General features: G+C 46.3%; 1 protein-coding gene and 2 long non-coding RNA genes across 8 annotated transcripts in view; 1 reads left to right on the forward strand and 2 right to left on the reverse strand.

The window, feature by feature from the left end:
- dpy (fibrillin-like protein dumpy) overlaps positions 1 to 20,838 on the forward strand; it is a 136,464-nt gene that overhangs the window by 19,148 nt on the left and 96,478 nt on the right. For all 5 annotated transcript variants that reach the window (XM_033380410.1, XM_033380416.1, XM_033380412.1 and 2 more), the window contains exon 3: positions 17,977 to 18,035. In XM_033380410.1, coding sequence (XP_033236301.1) covers positions 17,982 to 18,035 — 54 coding nt within the window. In that variant the 5' untranslated portion in view covers positions 17,977 to 17,981. The remainder of the gene's footprint in view (positions 1 to 17,976; positions 18,036 to 20,838) is intronic.
- On the reverse strand, positions 228 to 20,165 carry LOC26532437 (uncharacterized). 2 transcript variants are annotated; one of them, XR_004469349.1, is made up of 5 exons: positions 19,158 to 20,165; positions 19,074 to 19,098; positions 5,472 to 5,648; positions 5,179 to 5,390; positions 228 to 5,113 (listed from the first exon to the last, which is right to left on the reverse strand). It is a non-coding gene; the product is annotated as an uncharacterized lncRNA (long non-coding RNA). The 2 variants fall into 2 exon arrangements; XR_001451297.2 differs by having other exon boundaries at positions 228 to 5,118; positions 19,158 to 20,164.
- LOC117184133 (uncharacterized) lies at positions 17,033 to 19,063 on the reverse strand. The gene is made up of 2 exons (XR_004469353.1): positions 18,364 to 19,063; positions 17,033 to 17,499 (listed from the first exon to the last, which is right to left on the reverse strand). It is a non-coding gene; the product is annotated as an uncharacterized lncRNA (long non-coding RNA).

Below are 20,838 nucleotides of genomic sequence, written 5' to 3' on the forward strand. Positions count from 1 at the left end.
TTCGAAGCCAGTTTTTTTGTTGTGTTTCTTGTACGAGATTGTCTAGATTTTTGGGGGATTTGTTTGACTCTTGAGAGTGATTTTTGTGGCCAAGGCAAACGCACGTTTGGCATGCGAAAATTTGTCGAAATCTTTGCCCACAGCTTTTGCCGAAAATTGCTCACGGCTTATTGATGGTGCCGATGCCAGTAGGAGAGCTCTGTCTGTGTCTTGTTTTGGTTTATTTCTTTTTTTTTTGGTCAGAAAAAGGCGACTACTGCAGCTCTCATTTGTCAGTCAGTCGGCGCCAGTTTTGGTTGGAGCCAAAGCCACGAGTTGCTGCCAGTCATTTGAAAGCCATTGTCTTTGGTCTGGTCGTAGGTAGTACTTTGGTTGGAGTTCGTGGCTCATCTTTTGGGGATCGCACTGACTGACTGACTCGCTAACTGATTTTTCAAACCGCCTGACTGACTGACTGACTGCCTGACTACTTTTGTTTTCTTCAAGCTGGTAGTGCCGATGCGTTTGTTAGCTGTTTGCTGTGCGGCAAAAGGTGCAAAACTTTCACTTTACGTGTATGTCTGATTGTTTTGCGTGCGATCTGCCGCGGCGTCTGGGAGAAATTACAATAATAATGCCTATAAATTATGAGCCAAAGCGCTTGACTCACTCGCTGCGTGGGCGAAAGAAATTGCCACAATTAAATGAGCCAAGGGACCCAAAAAACCCAGTGAATGCTTCGCTGGCGACTCCCCTTCCAAACCCCAGAAGAGCCCCGGCATAAGGCGACACATCTATCACAGTTTGCAGAGATCTCTATCAGAGGGAGAGATTTTAATTGCAAGATCGAAAGACTTAAGAAAGAAACTTGTTTCAGTCTACAGCACTCTTGGTACACTTATCGAGACTTTTCGCGATTTATTGCAGTAGGAAACAAAGACTTGGCCAACAAGCGGCATTGGTCGATGAAACCTTTATTGAATGCAAATAAAACTGAAGTTTTATAGCCAAGTGAAACTCGTGGGAAAGAGATTTGGCTACTTTCAACCGGGCTGAAGATTGATACAAGCGATTTTGTGTAATTCGTAAGTCATGTTGCGAGGCTCCATTCCATCTCCATTCCATCAGAGCCATTACGATCTACGATGACCCAAGCGTTTGCCGAGACACTGACTCATTTGGCTGCTCTGATCCCCAACTAGTTTCTGCATCCCACACAGTCTCTTGAACCGCAACTTTGGTTCGATTGGAGCTGCCACTCAAGGTCTTTTCCCAGCCAGAGCATCAGAGCAGCCAAAGCATCGGAGCAGCCAATATCCAAAGCCACAAAATTCTAATTAATTTTCGCACAAAAGGCATTTCGCATTGATCTCTTCTGACTGCCGCATAGCCAAAAAGAGTCAAACTGTGTGGGCACCGAACCAGATGAGCAAATCACTTGAAGACGAAACCCAAAGCCAAAACCAAATCTAAAGCAAAAGCTAAGGCCTAAGTCAGTGCCAACCTGTGCCTGTTGTCTGTCTTCGAAGCGTCTAACATCATTAGTCTGTGGAGGCTTTTGGTGGCTTTGTGGGCGATGCGATGCTATGCGATGCGATGCGTGGGCTCCAACCATGACACAATCGCTCAGCGTGCCACGGCACCGACCATGTGGTCCTCCTTTGACTTGCACTTGTTATGCGTTTTCCAGCCTACTTTCACCAGAACTCGGTTTCGTTTTCATTGCCATATACGCGGATACTTCTTTGGGATGACCCAAAAACAGAAAAATGGAGACCATCGAAACATCTCTGCCAAAAAAGCAGCAGCACAGAAACCGAAACGAAGTCAGCAAAAGATCAACACAAAAGCGAAAGTAAAACGGCGACCAGTTTTTTCGCTGTGTAGGGCTGCTGCAGCCACAAAAGACCTGAATTGGGATTCGGCTTCGGATTCGGAGTAACTCAAAATGATGTCATGCTGCGGGTCCGTGGCAAAGGAATTGCCAAAAAAAACAGCAGACATCAAGCGGCTCTTTGGTTTTAGTGGACCCCAAATTTTGGCCTCTACGAGTATCTGTATCAATAAAATGGCTTCGTCTCATGCAGAGACGGGGCAGCATGCAACCAAATGCAAAAGTAACCAGACGACTTTGGCCCAGCCCAGTTACGAGTGAGTTCCGATTCAGATTCAGTTCAACATTCGAGTGCCGCCACCAACACTCTGTCACACAGATGTCGCTGTTGCCGTCGCTGTTGCTGTAGTTGTTGCCGTGGTTTATGCCGCACAAGACCCTGATCTCGCTGCATATAACTAGCTGTAATGCCGTTTATTTATTTCATTTAAAAAATCCCTGTCAACGGCACAGCCTCCATCTCGAGTTAAGCCTTTAAATTTATGACTCATATTAGTTGCAGTCGCCGTCGAGTCGCAGACTCTGGCGCTGCCGCTGCCGATGCCGCCACCAACAACGTTGGTGCCGCGCAACAGCCAACACGGAAACTTTTTAAACTGCAATTTGCAACAATTTTCGTAGCAACTGTAAAGCGGACTTAGCCAAAATAAGAAAAACAAAAAAACAGACAGAAGGTAATGCTGCTGGGGCACAGCGAAGATTGGTTGCACTTACAAAAAGATACACAAAAAAGTAGCTAAATGGAATACAGTTTCAATCTATAACACAGTTCTATTTGTTCGTATAAACTTCTCGGTTTCGAGCATATTTTTTCTGACCCAAACCTTTGATTCTATATGTACGAATAATCGGAATAATCAACACAAAAAGGAGGGATTAAAATCCACTTCAAGCTTCCGTGGAAAGTGTCTTTCCTATTTGAAAAAACATATGCAAAAACGACTGCTAAAAATGTTCTAAAATCTTACAAAATTGTTAGAGATAGTCCCTACTCTTCTTCATCCCTCGTGCAACATCCCATACATCGCATAAGAAAATAATCCCCCGAATATCTTAAGGCTTGATTCTAAAATGTTGCTCCCATAGCCCCTCGCTCTAGAGATCTCTGGTAAAACTTCTGGGAAATACCAAAAATTCTTTAATTCCTGTAAAAAAAAAAAGAGTATCCAGAACACCAACATCTCTTCCTGAAGAGCAACGACAGCTACTAGCCGCAGCCAGATCTCCGCCTGTTGTGCGGCCAATTAACGGAATGTCTGCTCCGATATCGCTACCGTAATTTAACTTTCAAATGCAGAGCAACAACTACTACTGCGGGCACTCGTACAACAATGTGCCAGACGAAAACCCGTTGTAGACATGCATATTGTATATCCCATATCCCCATATCAGGGCACCTTAAGCTGCAGTCGGAGTAGGAGTTGGACCTGGAGCAGGGGCTGGCACTGGCGCTGAAGCTGAAGCTGGAGCCTAGGTCTTTTGTTTGCGCCCTGTCAATGCACAATCGGGCTGGCTAATAACTTCATTTAAATTAATCTTGCCACAGCAGAGAGCATGGGGAGCCTGCTGCACGTACAGCCACAATTTAAAATTCAATCACCAAGCGTTTGAAGCTGCCACCGCAGGCGAGCACATAACCATAAACATTTCTCCTGTCTCCAGACCAGCGGTGGAGAGTTCGGTGCGGAGTTCAGCTTGGAGTTCGCCTTGACTTCAGAGAGCACTGACGCATCCTGTCATTGTCGTAGTGCCAGCTCATATCCTGTGGATGCGCGGATGCGTGCCACTACTCGTAAATTGCTAAAACCGCACATGCTAATCAACATGGGCAACCGCATTTATTAAATTACATTTGCGTGGCCTAATCGAATTGGCAACCAGCAACCGGCAACCGGTGGCCGGTGCCCAGTGGCCAGTGGCCAGTGGCCAGACACCCCTCAGGCCTCAGCCAGCCACCGCAGTAAGTGATATAGTCAACAGTAGCCATAGAAGTACGAGACGTTGTCGGACTAGGCGCTTCTGTTAATTAAGCTCGACAGTCACTTCTGGTTTCCTCAAAATGGAAGGAACTATCGCCTGAATGGCGCCTGAAAAAAGTATTAGCAAGAAGCATTCAAGAAGCGTGGAGAATATTATGACAGTTCAAGACGACTAGAAACCTAGAAGATTCAGCAAAACTTTTAACCAAATTCTGGCCAAGAAATTCTTGTTTTAGCACTGCATGATCTTTGGTCATTGCCTTTCGGGTTTTCCGCCCCAAGTATTCCCAAAAATCCTCCTCAATTTCATCAGCTCCGGTTCTAGCTAGTTGGTCGGTTATGGACAGGGACAGGCCATGAGTCAACGCCGCGAAGGTCGACAGCTGCCGCCATCTCACAGCTTTGGCGACACCTCGGAACATATTTGGCTTGGATGGTGCGTGGGCTTTACAACTCTGTTGGCTTGATTAAAATGTACGAGCAGTGTGGCCAACGCCAATTGGCTTATTACCCGCAAGCCGGGGCTAAGACCGAGAACAACAACAAGCCCGCTTTGCATATATGTATGAGAAAGAGAGAAAAAGTGAGATTCTAACAAGCGACTTGGTAACAAACATCGACAGCCAGAGCCACATCGCCATCGACATCCGAGATTGAGTCGGGTGTGTGTTGCAGAGGCGTTGTGGTGACCGTGGGCGGGGACATGGGAGGCCTTCGAGCCACTCTCAGTCCCACACACAGCACAGCACAAAGAGCTTTTTGTGTAATTAAAAGCTGAGCGGTTTTTCCACTCAAATGGTGCGCTGATTGATATTCACGGCTAATTGCCAAAGGCTTGGCTCTGACTCCGACACTGACTCTGACTCTGTCTCTGGGCTGGACTCGGAACGAGAAGAAGAACCTTCTCATGGCACTTCCCCTAATAGTCACTTACACCAAATGTCAAGTTCAAGTGACGGCCCTTGTAGTCGAAATGTGTAAAAACAATGTACAATGAGGCATTTGATTGATGTGCCTCTTCGTCAGAGATCATGGTGATGATGATGGAGATGATGCCGGTGCGTCAGCAAGAAATCCACAAGCTCTTCAAGTCCCATCATCAACTAAATGCTGTTGTAGTTCTTTGACTTCTTGGCTGTACGAGTACGATGGTGGAAAAGGTGTGGATTAGAACAGTGGAACTTCTGTGACATTCCCTGTCTTCCGTCCGTTTAAAGAACTGCAAAAGCCGCTAATCCTTCCCAAGTCCCAAGAAAGCGCTCTGTTCTGTGGAGTAGAAAAGGCATTAAGACAGTGACAAATTCTTTGAGAAGCTAAATCTTTTACCCTTTTCCCTGTTCGACTTTTCCCGAAAATGTTCTCCGGCAAGTTCGTTGCCACAGTCTTTCGTTTGAGGTTCCACTTCTGTGGAAAAGAATCTCTCCCTCCATTTCGTTTTGAGCTTTTCCAGAAGAGTGAGTGCCGCAAGTTCGCTGCCAGAGTCTTTCGCTTTGCCACAAACTGCAAACTGCAAACTGCAACTGCAACTGCAACTGCAGCTAATTGGTGAGCAAAACAGCGAACAAGAGCAATAATGTACCGCAGACAACAAATAACAACGTGTAATGAACGCAGCTTACAGTTTTTTCTCTTATTCTTTTCCTTCTGGGTTATTCCCACTGCCGTAGTACCCGCCGTAGTACAACATGAATGAAAAGTAAAGTAAATTGGCCTCAAGTCGTCGTCGTCGTCGCTGTTGTCGGGTTCGGGACATGAACATCAAGGTGGTCGCAGCCGCTGTCGAGTTCAGACAAAAACTGAAAATAAAGGAATACTTATACACACATATATATATATGTACAGACAATAAATTGTTAAATAGCCACAGACCCCCCCGCAACCTCAATCCCGTTCACCATCCAGAGAGACAGGGAGAGACAGGGGAGACCGAGAGGCCGTGCCTGGGCATGGCTTAACAATTTATGCCATTTTAAAGCGAGAAATGAAACACGCCCCAAGTGCATTACAATAAATTATAGAAATATGAGCGAGCATAGCAAAAAACTGAAAAACGAAACTGAAACTCAAAACAGGGAAACCGGGACTGACCCTTCCACTGCTCCTCCATGCGGCTCACTGACGCATTTGTTTTCTCCATCTCCATCTCCGTCTCTATTATAAAGCAATTAATGCCCCGGCTCGCTCCATTTTGATTATTTTAATAATTCATAAAAGTAGAAAAGCGAAATAAGCGCATAATTAGGACACCCGGGTGGGCCGGAGGAGGAGTAGCCAGGCAGCCAGGATATCCAGCAACCGCCAGCATTGGCACGACTTTGGACAGGGCTCATTAAAAATGGCCCGCTAAAAATAGCAGCAAACATTTGTGTTCTGTTCTGTTCTGTTCTGTTCGGTTCGGTTCTGTTCCTGGGGAGTTGTCCTGCACTATCCTCACATATTTTCATATTAATTATCGTGGCCACTCTCTGGCCACTTGTACAGCTGTCCGACTGCAGCAGAATGTATGTGCAACCTGCAAGCAAGTCCGCCGCAGCCACCACTCTGGACTCCACTCCACTCCACTCCACTCAACTCCAATCCACTTAGCTCCACACTCGAGCTCGAGTCCCCACTCCTCTCTAAGTATTCTCTTGGGGCCACAGATGCAAAGCACAGCCCCCGATGCCGATATGGTGGACAGCGACAATTCGCGATGCGAGATGCCCCTGTACAGATTTCGCCGATTGTCCGCCAGTGACTTTTAGCGATAATTAACACCTAGGTACTAAACCAAATTGCAACTGCTGCCAGATGCGACACAAAACCCAAGCACACACACAAAAAAAGGCAACTAAAACTAAAAAAGGAGACCCGCATTCTCTAGTACAACAGAGAAAAACTCGTACTCGTACTCCCGAAGCCGAACCCGAAGCCGAACTTCATGTCGATGGTTTTTATGGCTGGCTTCTTACATTTATTTTATTGCTGGCAAACTGGAACTTTGCTTATTGATTTGCATTTTTACAAGACTTCTTGTTCGCGGCACTGTTGTCGCTTTTTGTGTCTAGATTTAGTTATTTTTGTATATTTAAATTGCATGTATAGTAGTTGTAGTTTCAAGGTCCACTCGAGTCCAGTCTGGTACTTGCCACTGCCACTGCAACTGCCACTGCCACTGCCACCGAATCGGGAGTAAGAGTACTTGTATGATAATTTAAGCAGGAATGCTGTGCCGAGGATTAGCCAGAAATATCGCCTTGGTGATGTTCTTGGCAAGTCATAAATTAAAGGAGACTAAATAAATCAAGATAAGCCTCGAAAAGACTTCAGGAAAATCGCTGAGATGATTTATGTTTCATGCATTTCAAACTTTGTTAGCTCTTAGCTCTTTGAGAAGTGATGATTTTCTACGGACATTATGGAGAAGATCCCCGTACAGAAGGGCTTCTATTTATGGGAACAACATCCCTCCAAGTCGTGTAGAAATTTGATCTTTACTCTAGCGATGTTTCAGGATCGGACTCTTTGATCTCTAATTGGTTTTCAGTGATGTGCTCTCTGTGGCCTTGTTCTCTCCCATCGATAGCTGTGCTGTTGTAAGCGATTAATTATCGTTCTCAACGATTATGTGTGGCACAAAAAAGCCCCACATTCCAGCCACAAAACCCCGGTCGCATGCCTAAATTTGGCCAAATTGGCAACACTGAATTGCAGCTACCGACCAGGCCTAGCTGGCCATTTACAATTACCATCACCATCAGCCATCACCCAACAAAGTCCATCCTCCATCCAGCCGGGCATTCCGATTCCAGTCACATAATCATACTTTGCTGCTGCCCACATCACCGCCTGACTCATGCTGGGGGCCCTTGTGGCACGGCTCTGTGGCGTGGCCCTTCTGGTCAAGAGCACCGACCAAATTGTATTACGTTAAATTCAATCAATGCATCAAATCCACGCACGCCCCTGCGCTGGCTGTCTGTCCGTCTGCTCATCGTTCATCGCCCACGCGTTCCATGACAAAAAAAAAAAAAGAAAAAGAAAAGAAGTCGACGATCGATTCGGCATCGACTTTGGGCCTGGAATTGCCAATGGACATGGCTCTTGAGTTGGCTTGAGTTGCAGGAACTTGCAGGCGAATCATAAAATTATGCAGAGCACATACCCCACTCACATATGCGTATAGACCGCACCACAGACACACACACACACACACACACACACACACACAGATACGTACTGGCACATGGAGCTATTATACAATAGGCAATTGCATAAAACTCTTTTTACGATGCGTGGTTGTCGTCTTTGTCAGTGGTAAGCCCAAAGAAACCATCAACATCATCATGACGATGGCGGCGGCGACGGCGACGCCGGGTCCGGGCCGGGCACGTACGCAATGCCAGCGGCAACTAATGCCCAAGTCTGTATATCGTCTGTAGTTGTTGCTGGTGTTGTTTATTGAAGTGCGGGACTACGCGTTATGTTTCCCCCTTTGTACCCTTGAAGAGGGTACCATGACTTTGAAGAGGTGTTTGGCGATGTTTGCTGCGACCATGTTCATCTTTCGAAATCTAAAATTGCTACAAAATATACCACAATCGTATGAATATTCATAGATCTTTCTCCTCAAGGGTATCTGTGTCTTCGGCTCTCAGTACCCATCCATTCTGCCGCCTTTTGTTGCCAGTGTGGCGACTGCGCACCGCTCTGGAGCGCATTCGCAATTTACAACACAAATAAACCTGGGCCACAAAAAGGAGAAAGAAGCAGCCCAAGTGGCAAGAGAAGAGGGCAGGCACAACGCCAGCGACGGTTTACTTCCGCCGGATAAAATACGTAAAACTCATATAAATTAGAATCGCAAGAGCCTGAACTTTGAGTGGAACCTGCTATGCAAACCAGACACGCACTACAGTCAACAGTCTTCAGTCTTCAGCCTAAAGTCTTCAGGGGGAACGAATATTAACGAGAGACAGAGACAAGTCGGGAGTTTTGGAGTGTGTGATTCTCGTTTTGGGTTCTTGACTCCACCACAAATATACGTATCTGTGTATTTCCGTTAGCTACTGCCCTTTTGTGATTGATCGTTTTGTAGCGGGTCCCAAGCGCTTAATCATAATTAGTGGCCCCGTCTTCAAGGGTGGGACTGGATAGGTGTCCGTGTCCCAAGTCAAGTGCGTGCGGTGCACTTAGGCAAATCAGCGAAGCGTCCAAAAGGTCACCAAATGCTGGCCCAGACAGACACTTGTAATTAGAGCCGAGTCTACGACTGGGAGTGGAACTTCCCTCGGCCTGCATTGAATTAAATCGACTGCAATTTACCTTTCTAATGGCCAGTTCCATTTATGGGCGAGCTTGGAGCTCGCAGCTCGGACTGTACTCGAAGATCGTGTGTGTCCATTTATGGTTCGAGTCTGCAGGCCGGAATGCAGTGCCTCCTACTCCACCTCCTGCTCCTTGGCCAGACTCTGGTATCTTTCACTCGGCGTCAGCGTAGGCGAAAATTGTGCAGTTTGGAAAGCCAGGCCGTCGAAAGGCGCCACAGGCTCTCGTCGTATTGGAGGTCAGGTCCCGCACATGTGGGCTTTGGGGAGGCGGCTACACTCCAAGAAAGTGTGTCAGCTTTGGCATTGAAGAGAAGTAATAGGTTTACAGATTGTTTTCGATTAGAGCAGGCAATGCCTTAGATGGGACTCGGACATTATACAGCACTGGTTAGACAACAAAAGGTTAAGCTGTAGATGGAACTGAACGTTCCGAAGCTTAAATTTGTATTTATAAGATTTTCTTCGTTATTTCTCCTTTAATTTAATTTTATAGCAGCTGTCAAGTAATCAGTGTGGTCTTACACAACACTGGCTCGCACAGCCTTACGCAAAGCTGTTAAAGCTCCTTCGCTTAAAGCTGAGAACTCATTCGAAAGTGATGATTATCTCAGAGCTGGCAATGCCTTACTGAAGTCCAAGACTTTATTCAACAACTGTACATTCCAGATGAGGTTTCTCTAAAAACTGAAAGCTTCCTTTCAGTGTAATTTCATTTTGTTTTGGTTTACTTCTTCTTTTAGAGGTTATGCCCTTGGCATATTTAACAAAAATCCATATAGTATTTCTCTTCTCCCAGAGTGCGATCACAATTTACGACTCTCTGGACATTTACGAGTCGCAGCTTAGACACATTGTGCCGCACATTGAAGCCACAGTCCAGGGACAGCCTTTTCAATTAAAAACTTGAACAAAAAAAAAACTTGAAATAAATTGCGACCGCAGCGGTGTAAATAAATATTGACATTTATGTTTAGCAAGATGTAGGGCCCCCGGAGGATCATCGGCTGGGCATGGTATCCGCAGAAAATGGGCTCTGGGCAATAATGTTGCACGGGATAACCGCACAGACACAGACACAGGCACAGATCGTAGTTTAAGCCATGACACACTATAAAAAGCCTAATTAACACCTTCCCTTTTTCTCTCTCTCTCTCTCTCTTATTTGCAGGTAAGCAAAGATACGAAGTCATCATTGAAAATGCATTAAAGGCTGCACCCAGCCCAGGGTACCGCCAGGGTTGCCATCACTTCGGTAGGTTGCTGCAAGAAAAAAATCGAAGCTAATTTCTGGGTTAAGTACTGGGTAAAAAATCACAGCGTCATGGTCAGCAATGAAAGCGAAATTTCGCTGTACGGACCGACCCCGCGACCATTCCCATTGCCATTCCAGAAACAAAAACGAAAATCGAAAGAAACCTGAGCCCAAACCCCAAACCCCAAGCCCCGAAACCCGAATCGGAGAGAGAGGAAGAAAAACATGCGTCGCCTGCAGTCAACATTCTTTTTAACAAGTTGCCCGCTGGGGCTATGGGGGCCAGAGACCGGGAGGATGGGCCAGAGCCCAGAGAGACCAGAAAAGGGCCCGAAGCTGGAGCTGGAGCTGGATCTGAAGCTGGAGCTGGACCCGGTCAGATACCGGGGAGAGGCAGTCAAAGTCAAGTTAAATACGCCCGCCGTGCGTCGGGGCTGAGGCTTTTTGGCATGTCCGCTCGGTCTGGGGGCCAGGCCAAGAAATATCAGAAGATCAAAGGCATTTTAACAGCCAGCGCGTCCACCGCGCGTCCAACGCAAACAATCAACACGGCCAAAAGAGGCAGAGCATAGGCTCTGGCTAGGGGTAGGGCACAGCACCAGAGCAGCAGAGGAGCAGCAGAAGAGCAGAGCATCACAGCACCACAGCACAGACATGTCCAACGTGCCGGCTTAAGGCCTAAAACCTGTGCACTTAGTTGGAGGACACGTACAGGATAAATTAGCAAATATTTGTTGTTCAGTTTTGTTGGCTCTGTTGCTGTTCGGAAACACAGGGCAGGGACGAACTGGCACTGGCACTGGCACTGGCTCGACTCGAACTCGCAGTCGCACTCGCACTCGCAGTCGACTTGCATTGCATTGCGAATTTTATTTCTTATTTAAGCAAAAATTGCATTTAAATTGTTGCCGCTCGTGCAGCTACTTTGCCAAAAGGTTAAGCATTTAACCTTGACATTTTCATCCGCCCAGCGAAGCGCGACCATCGATGGCCATTTCTCTTTGGCTCGAATTCGGCAGCGGCTCGCAGCAAGAATAGAGTCTTTCCAGTGGCACGGCATCGATAATGTCTCAATTATGTCATGGCTATTGTCACAATCGCGCGCACCATCGCGCTTCGCCATCGCACTTCTCCCTAACTCGGTTACGCTTACGGTACACCAAGTGCCATCTCTTAACAAATCGAATACATATCGCTGGTGGATCTCATTGGGTGCATAAACAAAACAGGGGCCAACACACCATAAACCAGAGGAGACCCCAGGCAGCAGCCAGCAGGGCAGCACGGCAGCAGGCCCGCTGCCCAGCCAGAGAGACAATACATCAGGCAGGGGCCAGTGCCAATGCCAGTGCCAGTGCCAGTGCGTAGTGGCTGCTACTACAAATAAGTCGCTATAGTCGTCTCCCAGGTTCCCCCATTGTGTTGCTTGTTTACGCCATCCCCATCCCCATCCCCAACCCCATCCTCATCGTTGAGACTATCCTATAAAGAGATTTAGTAGCTCGAACATGGTGCCAGCCTCCTGCTCCGACTGGACGACTGGGGGACTGGAGGACTGTCCTTCTGCGCGTGCAATGCTCCCTCGCACTCGTCTGCTTTGCATGCTTAACCCCTAAGCTCGTGCGGCATATTAATCTTATCAAAAACTTGTCAACAGCCAGCAAAAGTCAATCGATCCCAGACAGCTCGGCCGCTCAGCTCTTCCCGCTGACAAGATATATGCATTGTTCCCCAGCATCCCTCAGTCCCTGTTGCGTGTTTCATCAAAGCTACTGATGCACAGGGATCTTGACAGCTTGGGGTTAAACACTTGAAGGTATATATTGGAAATGATGGGAACATTTTGCTCTTGAACTTTCGGGCGTTTCGCTACAAAGATTTCAAGTTTATGTTGTCCTGAGGACAGCTTCTGTTGGGTAAAGCTTTTCAGAAATAACTGCTTTGAAATGGCTCAAAATGAATGAAGGGAATTCGTGCTGTTCCCTATCCTTCCTTCAACGAAGCTACCCCCGAATCATCTACCTAATACCCTCTACATCCAAAAACTGACAAAATTCCAAAGAATCGCTCAAATTCAAGCGGACCCCCATTCCCTGGACCAGTAATGACTTCCTGCTTTAGGTAGTATCAGGAGCCACTCACCCATAAACCCAAATCCGATGGGAGCTCTAGCTGGGGCTGTGGCTGTGGCTGTCCCACAGCCAAATGATTAATGTGCCCGAGATGTGGGCTAAGATCCTGGCTCTGGTGGGGGCAAAATGAATGCGCCGAGAATTATGTATTTGGGTTAATGTTACACCAAAGCCGTTTGCATTGCTTTAATTTTGTTTTAACACAAAAATTGGCCAGCACCAGTATTTATTTTATGTGCGCAATGCAACTGCCACAAAGCGCTCTTCGACTCGACTTGGACTGCAATTTCCTTCCGTCGACGGATTGCGCATCTTGATCGCTGCCGTTGGAGCTGTTGGAGCTGGGTTCTCAGGCCGTGGCCAGAAACTGGTATGCCCAAGCCAAGCCGAAGCCGAGTCCAAAGCCGATGCCGATGCCTATGCCGATGCCGATGCTGCTGTTGGCTATTTCAAAATCTAACTGTTAACTGGAAAAGTTGAACGTACTTGCAGCATGCAACATGCAACGGCTGCACCCACGGCACAGCAGCAACACCAACAGCAACAGCAATAGCCAGCCAGCAACTGAAACGAGTTGAAAGCCGTTTTCCAGAAAGCTGTTTCCCTCGACCGGGACTGGGGACCGGGGAACGGCGAGCGGCGAGCGGTGGGGGGCTCCGCAACAGCAGCACCACTTGAAAGTGGTTTTGTTGTCTAACTGCGTTAGTTTTGCTTTAAATTGTGCGCCTGAGCAACTTCAACGGACTGCATCGGCAACTCCTCCGAGGCGGCTTAATGGCTTTGGCGTTGGCTTTGGCTTTGGCTTTGGCTTCTTCATCGTCGTCTCCGCCGCCATCATCGTCGCCTCGGCTGGGTTCTCGTTCTCAGGCATGCTGAATGCTGGATGCTGGATAAATGTCATAGCGGCGGATGCGCTGAGCGCATTTATCATTAATCAAAGACCCATCCAGAGACTTCCAATACTCTGGGATCTGGGATGTCAATGCGGAAATAGTACTAGTGCCAAGCCAAGCCATGCCATGCCATGCCATGCCATGCCAACATAGCGGGCTGCCAAACAGCTGTTACCCCGGTGGTCGATCATTTCCGGCGACCGGTCCGGTCCGGTCCGCTCCGCTCCGCTCCGAGTTCCTTTATTTTGACATTGGGCCAGCAACGGCAATTACTTCGGGATGTTCTGTTGCGCCTCTCCGCCACTCCGCTGCTCTGATTTATGAGTTTTTAATGAGCGGCAACTTTACACGAATTGTTAACAAGTTGTAGGCTGGAGCTGGAGCTGCCGCTGGAGCTGGCAATATGGTGCGAGGCGACAGCCACTAAACCATGCGCATGCGCACTCGCACTCGCACTCGCACCTTGACATATTCGATTCGTGCGAATTGTCGGAGGCGACTCCCAGATATGAAGATGCACCAATGATACGGTCAATGGGTGTTGGAATGTATGGCACTACCCTAACATTGGGTCTAAACTCCATTGTCATTGAGGATGCCTTTGTCTGTGGTTTATGCTACCCCTAGAAGACATAGAATTTTCAATAAGTATAAACTTTTGAATAGTTCAAATAATATTCTTCTTAGGGTATATAACTGTCAAAAGAGCATCCCATTTTCCACTACAAAAACGTGGCACTCCCTTTGTTTCTGTTGTCTTTTGATTGATTATGCATTTTCATGCGAACTGGTTGCAGTTGCTGCAACAGTTGGGGGCATGCGGGTAGCTGAACATATGTATGCCTGGCTGCAGCCAATCTCCTCGCGGCCCGCAGCTTGTTGGAGACAGGCCGGCGGCGGCATTGTCTGCCAGGCGCGAATGCTCGTATGTCTGGGGCACTCATAAGCCTGGCTATGGACTCCGATACCGACTTCGACTCCGACACCGAGTCCGAGTCCGAGTCGTTGTGGCTGTCAGTGACCTTCAGTGTGAGGCGGCAGAAAACCCGCAATTAGACAAAATGTTAAGACGCAGGATAAAGCGCGCAAGTTGCAAGTTACTGGCGCCGCTGCCAGCAAGATTTATGCGTCCAGCCAAAGGGAGCAGAAGCAAGGAGGACGCAACGCACCACACCCTCTGGTCCCTGTGACAGTTTGACATTGAAAAAGTATAATTAATTGATTAGCCCACCAGCAGGTGGGCGTGGCCCGGGCCTGGCCCCAGCCACAGCTTTAATCGATTAAGGAAAGATTTATGGTACGAAAATATTCAGCCGCACAAATAAATGGGGCGCCGCCTGCTATTTGGGAATCAATCAAAGGCCGATTGCACGTAACCCGACTTACAAAATGATGTACGAAAAAAGGTATAGGTCAAGAGTTTCGCCAATGCCCGGTACCCTGGGTATCTTAAAAACTGTGTGTCTCGTGTGCCTGGCATCCGCGCGAAACAAGCTTCGGAAACACCTCTCTCTAGCTGTTACATACACCTTCCCGTACACAATAAACCCCTGACTACTGGGTGTACCCGCAACCAGTAGGAATACACAGTATTTAAATGTGAAAAACATTCCGAACTACTGTTAATCGAGTCATTGCATTCGATCATGCGCCTGACGCATCCGGTCGCATACTTTGGGCGTGGTGCCATTTTTCCAGCTATCAGCATTTATTTTTAATAAAGATATCATCATTAATTTTGACTTCCAATATGTTTGCCTGGGGTCTTTGTATACTCGTAGAACCGAATGTTTGCTCGGACGATCGAGCAGAAATGTGTCATTCGCTTCTTTGACTTTGATGAACTGGCCAGACAGGTTAATACCAGATGAGATCACCCCAGCGACGGCGACGGCGACACAGCTATAGCAAACGTTGATGACGGCGACGATAGCGTTGGCAGCATTCAAGAGGTATAGCAGGCCAGGCCAGACCGAAGAGCCAGTTTCTGATCGAGAGAGAAAGAGAGATTAAGAAATCCAACGAATTTCGGCTACACAACAGCGGGGCTACGGCGACTTCAACTGACAGTAGAGCCTCGCTGGCGGCGACTGGCCTTCATTCAAAATTATTTGACATTGTACAAATATTTCGATAAGATCTACCATTCACATGCGTAGAGCCACAGATCGATCTACCATGAGAGCTGTTTTGTGTGCCGTTAGCTGAGGGCGGGGAATATGCTTAATAATAATAATGTCAATGCTTGAGCGCATAGAATGGGTTTTCAATGATCCAAATACTTTTGAAAGTACTCAAAATATCAATTTATTCAGCCAGTTATCCAATAGATCTTTCGAATGGTAGAATTATAGATGATATCATACATTTTCAATGATCTGAATATTCATAAAAAGAATACTAAACGTAAAACCACCTATTCATTCAGGTTTTATTTTTATAATATAATAATATGGAATATATCGATTTAGTAAAGATCAATACTTTTTAAAGTATTTATCGTTTTGACGGAAGGAATTCATGTTCTCATGCTCCCAAAATCTGTATAAATACTAAAAGTATCCATTAGAAAACATTTTAAAAGGGATCTTTATCCTAAACTTGAAAGTATCAATTAATTAGCCTGCATCCGCTTCTTAATCGAAGCTAATCGGCTATCGGTTGTAAAGCCACTTCTGCTGTCATTGACTGCTCCCAAGATAATAGAAACCCAGGCAATTACAATTAAAAGCGTGACAGTACACAGAAAGCTATTAAGAGCGCATATCAGATAAATGGCTCTTCGATTCGTTGGGACTGCTGATAATTTGGAAATTTGAAATACGTACCAGAGATTAGGCTCTTGGGCTGGGGCTGGGGCTGCCTCACTGCATTTGGTATTGGACTGGCTGGACGGCTTAGCAATTCGTGATTCCCAATCAGCAGGAGTCGGCAGCAAGCAGCAGAACAACAGCATTTGCTACATTTATCACGCACATATATCAGCTTGTCAGCCACAAGGCCCCTTAAAAGAAAAAGGGAACCCAACCCAACCCAACCCAATACCAGAGCCAGAGCTAGAGCCCGAGTCAATCGGAAAAAAAGAGGGGAAAGAACCAACCAAATTACGCTCATTTTGCGGCTACATAAATTTATCAGGCATCACAGAATATTCTCAACCACAATACTATAAACATAAAATCAACTCCTCTCTCTCTCTATGGATTGAGGAAACCAGAGGAAAGCCAGCTTTAATTAAGTGATCATGAACATGGTCAAACACAAATCGCCAAAGGCTTGTGAGACCTGGCAGAGCTGGTGGTACCCCTACCCGGACATGGAGATGGTACCCAGCCACAGCCACAGCCAGAGCCAGAGCCACACAAACGACCAAACAAGATTAGAGATGGCTCGGGCACTTCAAATGTCGTTAGAACAGAGCAATTCTATGGCCCAGCCAATTCTTTTTATGGCCAAGACCAGCAACAGACCAAACAAGACCGGGATCCCAGTCTCAGAACTGCAGAACTGCAGCATCCTGAGGATCCGCACAGCACAGCACAGCCACAGCCAAAGCCGATGCCAAAGCGCATGTAATTTAGCTCAGAGTGTGTATTTTATTTAAGCGTTTATTAGCTGATAAACCGAAATAGATAAATCGTAAGGGAAACTCAACTCCTCTGCCAACTTCCAAAAGAGGTCTGAGGTCTGGGGCTGTACTCGTCGTACCTTTGGCCCGTTGAAGGTTTTATTGGCAGCCAAAGGCTACATTTTTAACATGTACACCAGAGATAGATAATGGGCAAATACTTTTACACACTCCACTAAGAAAGTTGTTTCGTTTACGCCCCAAACTTTGGTCCAGGGCCCACTTCCTGTGCTGTTGTCTGCTGGGTTATATCATAATTACGAGCATACCATATAGATGCTATCTGTTTTTCCACACAAAATTATGACATTTTTCCCCGTTCCCCGAACGGATAGACGCAATTTTTCAGTCATTCTATCCAATTAACAGTCGTCCCAGGCGACTGGACAGCCCAAACTCCAATGAAAATCAGTCGCCAGCCGATGTCGAGAAACTGAAAGTGGAAAATGGAATGCGTGAGAAAACTGCGTTGCCACAAACAATGAAAAAACATTTTCTGTTCGCTCGGTCGCCAAAAGGCTGAACAATTTTTATGCCGGTCCCGTTGTTGTATAAGTTTCCAGGGGAAGAGTAAAGGTACCCAAGTCAGAGCCGGGCCGGGGCCGGAGCCGTGTTTGCGCATAAATTTCAAGTGTCATTTACCTGTCCTCACATTTGTCTTTTGTCTTTCTTTGTCCACTGTTTCTGTTTCTGTTATTTTTTGGCACCTGTCCGAGATGACCAGGCCAATTTCTGGCCGCCTCTTCGTGCTCAAAATTTTCAAGTTAATTATTTGTATTTGTTTTGGGACTCAAGCTCAAGTCCCGCAAATCGCCTTAGCCTTAATTGTGTTTTTGTTTCATTTATTTAACGTGATTTTGATGGTTTTTAATGTACGATTTCTGTTTTGTTTCTTTCCGTTTCTTTGCAGCAAAAATGAAAATATTTTTGCCACTAGTCACGTGGATAGTGCTACTACTCTCGAGTGCAGTAAGTATTAACCGAATGTTCAACTACAATAATTAGCTTTAAGAAAGCGATTAGATCATCCGATAAAAACATCCAGCAGTTAGCGTATGGCTCATAATGAATTTATGGGTTCTGTTCTCAAGAAGCCATTCGAAAAGGTTCAAACAAAAGACAGGCTCACGCCCAAAGAGAAAGATATTGGTTAAATTTACGATCCGGCACCTCATTATGAAACAAATTCTTATACAAATATCTCAAATGGGGAAATGGAGACCCCGAACAGAACGACGAGAGAGAGCGAATGGATGGGACGGAGAGATGGTAGAGACCTTTGATGACCTAACGGTACCTGGTCGGTCCGGTCTCCTGTCATGCAAATGAGCCATAAAAAGAAATTACTGCCAAATGACTCGACTCCACGGCCGACCATAGGTAAAACATATTTATTAAAACTAACATCTGACTGTGAAATCAGAGAGGAAAATCTACTCGCAAGATGCTCTAAGATGCAAAGCAAATTTGGCAGCCAGAGACGAGAATTCCGGGGCAAAACCAGCAACCGACTACAGGTAAAGAGAGACTGTGTCTGTGTATATTAATGATAGGGCCAAGCGGAAGAGCAAAATCACTGGGCCGCCACTACGGTCAACGACTGGACGCAGCCAAAGCCGAGGCTGAGGCTGAGGCCGAGGCCGAGGCCGGGACTCCAATCGATAAAAGAAAGCCAAGAAAACGTAATGAATAAAAATAGCCGCATTAGCTGTAAAAACGCTTTGATAGTCATCGATTTATGCACTCCGAAGACGGGGAGCACGGCATGGGGAAGGAAGTTCGGGGCCTTGAGAAATTGGCCAAAAGAATGCTCTCTAAGCCGAAACGTAAGCCGAGAGAGAGTTCATTGACTTTATGCCCGTTTTGTGGTTTGTTATGCGACACGTCTGTCAATGGAGGGGCCCTCTCTTTTGGTTTTTGTTTGGTTTTATAGATTTGCTTTCTTTTGTGCGTTGGGATATGATTTATGGTTTGATCTCGTAGCCAACGAAGGCAGTCATAACTTACTTGATTAGATCTTTGTCCACTGGACCTAGAGGTGGGTATAATGATAATTAGTTGCGAATTTTGTGGTTTAATTGTGGGCCTTACCTGTTGCCGAAAACAACAGCAGAGCAGAGAGCGGCGACACAGTGCGCCACAAGAGTTAATGCCCATTGACAGTTATAACGGATGCACTTGAGCGTTGACGTGCAACGTCGTCATCTGTCTGCCGTTGTCATTGTGGCTGTTAACAAGCATTCGAGCGAGCGAGCCATCCATCCAGCCATCCATCCAACCGCTTGGCTTCGAAAAATTGCTCATTGTAGTCGTTCCCGGGGCCTGGCACACACGGCGCGCCGCTCAATGTCATGGGAGCCGTTCAGCAGCCGCATCATCATCTACATCAGCATCCCCACATCGGTTTCGCACATCTTTACTCGCACGCCTTTAATTGTTGCATCGCCGGGGCTGCTGTTCCCTCAGTTGAGTGCATGTGCTGCTTATTGTGACGCCGCCGACGCCTGTCAATTGATAAAAGTAGCAGCCGCATAGTGGCAGAGATACACAGGTAGCAGGCAGTAGCAGAGGCGGAGGTGGAGGCGGAGGCAAAAGTGCAGGAGGCACAGACGGCGAAGGCAGCAACCGACGACAGCGACTGGCGGCTGAATCTATTGTTTAGCAAGGCCGTTAGCGTTGCATGGCGTGAAGCGAGCAATTGAAAACTAAAAACAACATAGAACCTCCACGAGCAGTAGATGATGATGATGGTGCGGGCTGCGGCTGCGAAGCTACTGCCTTGTGGCTGGCGGTGGTGGCCCGATACGAATCTGCCCAAAACAATTCTCAGCCGAACTTGAACTTGACAGCCGTCTGCCCCGTGTTCACACCTTCCTGCAGGGTCGTAGAGCACTTTGAGTGGCTTTTCACGGACTCCATTGTGCGGCTCATTAAGCAGCCACAACAAAAGAAATTAAATTGGTCGTAAACGAGGAAATTAAGAAAACGGCGGCTTTTTCGCGCGATAAACAATGGAAGGCAATCGATAGTCGAAGTGTTAATTAATACTAGTGGTGGTAAAGGTCGTATTCCACTACCCTTTAATACCGATATAGCATGAAACACAAGCAATACGATACACTTGGATTAGGTTATTATTATATATTATATATATATATACATATATATGTATATTATATTATTATATACATACTTCAAAATTATTACTGCAGCATTGATCGTATTTATGAATTGATAGGTTTCCTATTGCTGCGCGCAGTCACACAAGGAAAATTCTTAATCTTCAATTGATCAATCGCTTTAAAAATCCCCAATGAATTATAAAATAATCGCTTGCAAATAAAACACAACATATTACGAACTTTTAACAATTATCACATTATTTGGACTGATGTAAATGCAGATCGATAATGGCCGTTATGACAATAGACTTTGCTAACCGACTAACGCTTGGCAGAAAAATTAGCAAAGTCTAATGGCATAGCAACAGAAAACAGTTGGGCTAGTTCAATTTGTTGATTTAATTCATAAGTTTATTTTTCAGCTAAATGCATTTAACATTTGCATGTGGAGTCATTATAAATAAATTGAACAACTTAAAAAAGTGTTCACATTCATTTAAATACATATGTATGCGATAGAGAAGCTTGTTTACTTATTGCAGACAGATATCAAATTGTACAAGGTGGTCTGCATACTCTCTTTCGGGTATCTACTGAGAGCGGTGTGACGTCATATCTGATGAAACAGAAAAAAAATGTTGCTGTTGTGC

The sequence above is a fragment of the Drosophila pseudoobscura genome, chromosome 4 (genome assembly GCF_009870125.1).
Source record: "Drosophila pseudoobscura strain MV-25-SWS-2005 chromosome 4, UCI_Dpse_MV25, whole genome shotgun sequence".
Classification (NCBI taxonomy): domain Eukaryota; kingdom Metazoa; phylum Arthropoda; class Insecta; order Diptera; family Drosophilidae; genus Drosophila; species Drosophila pseudoobscura.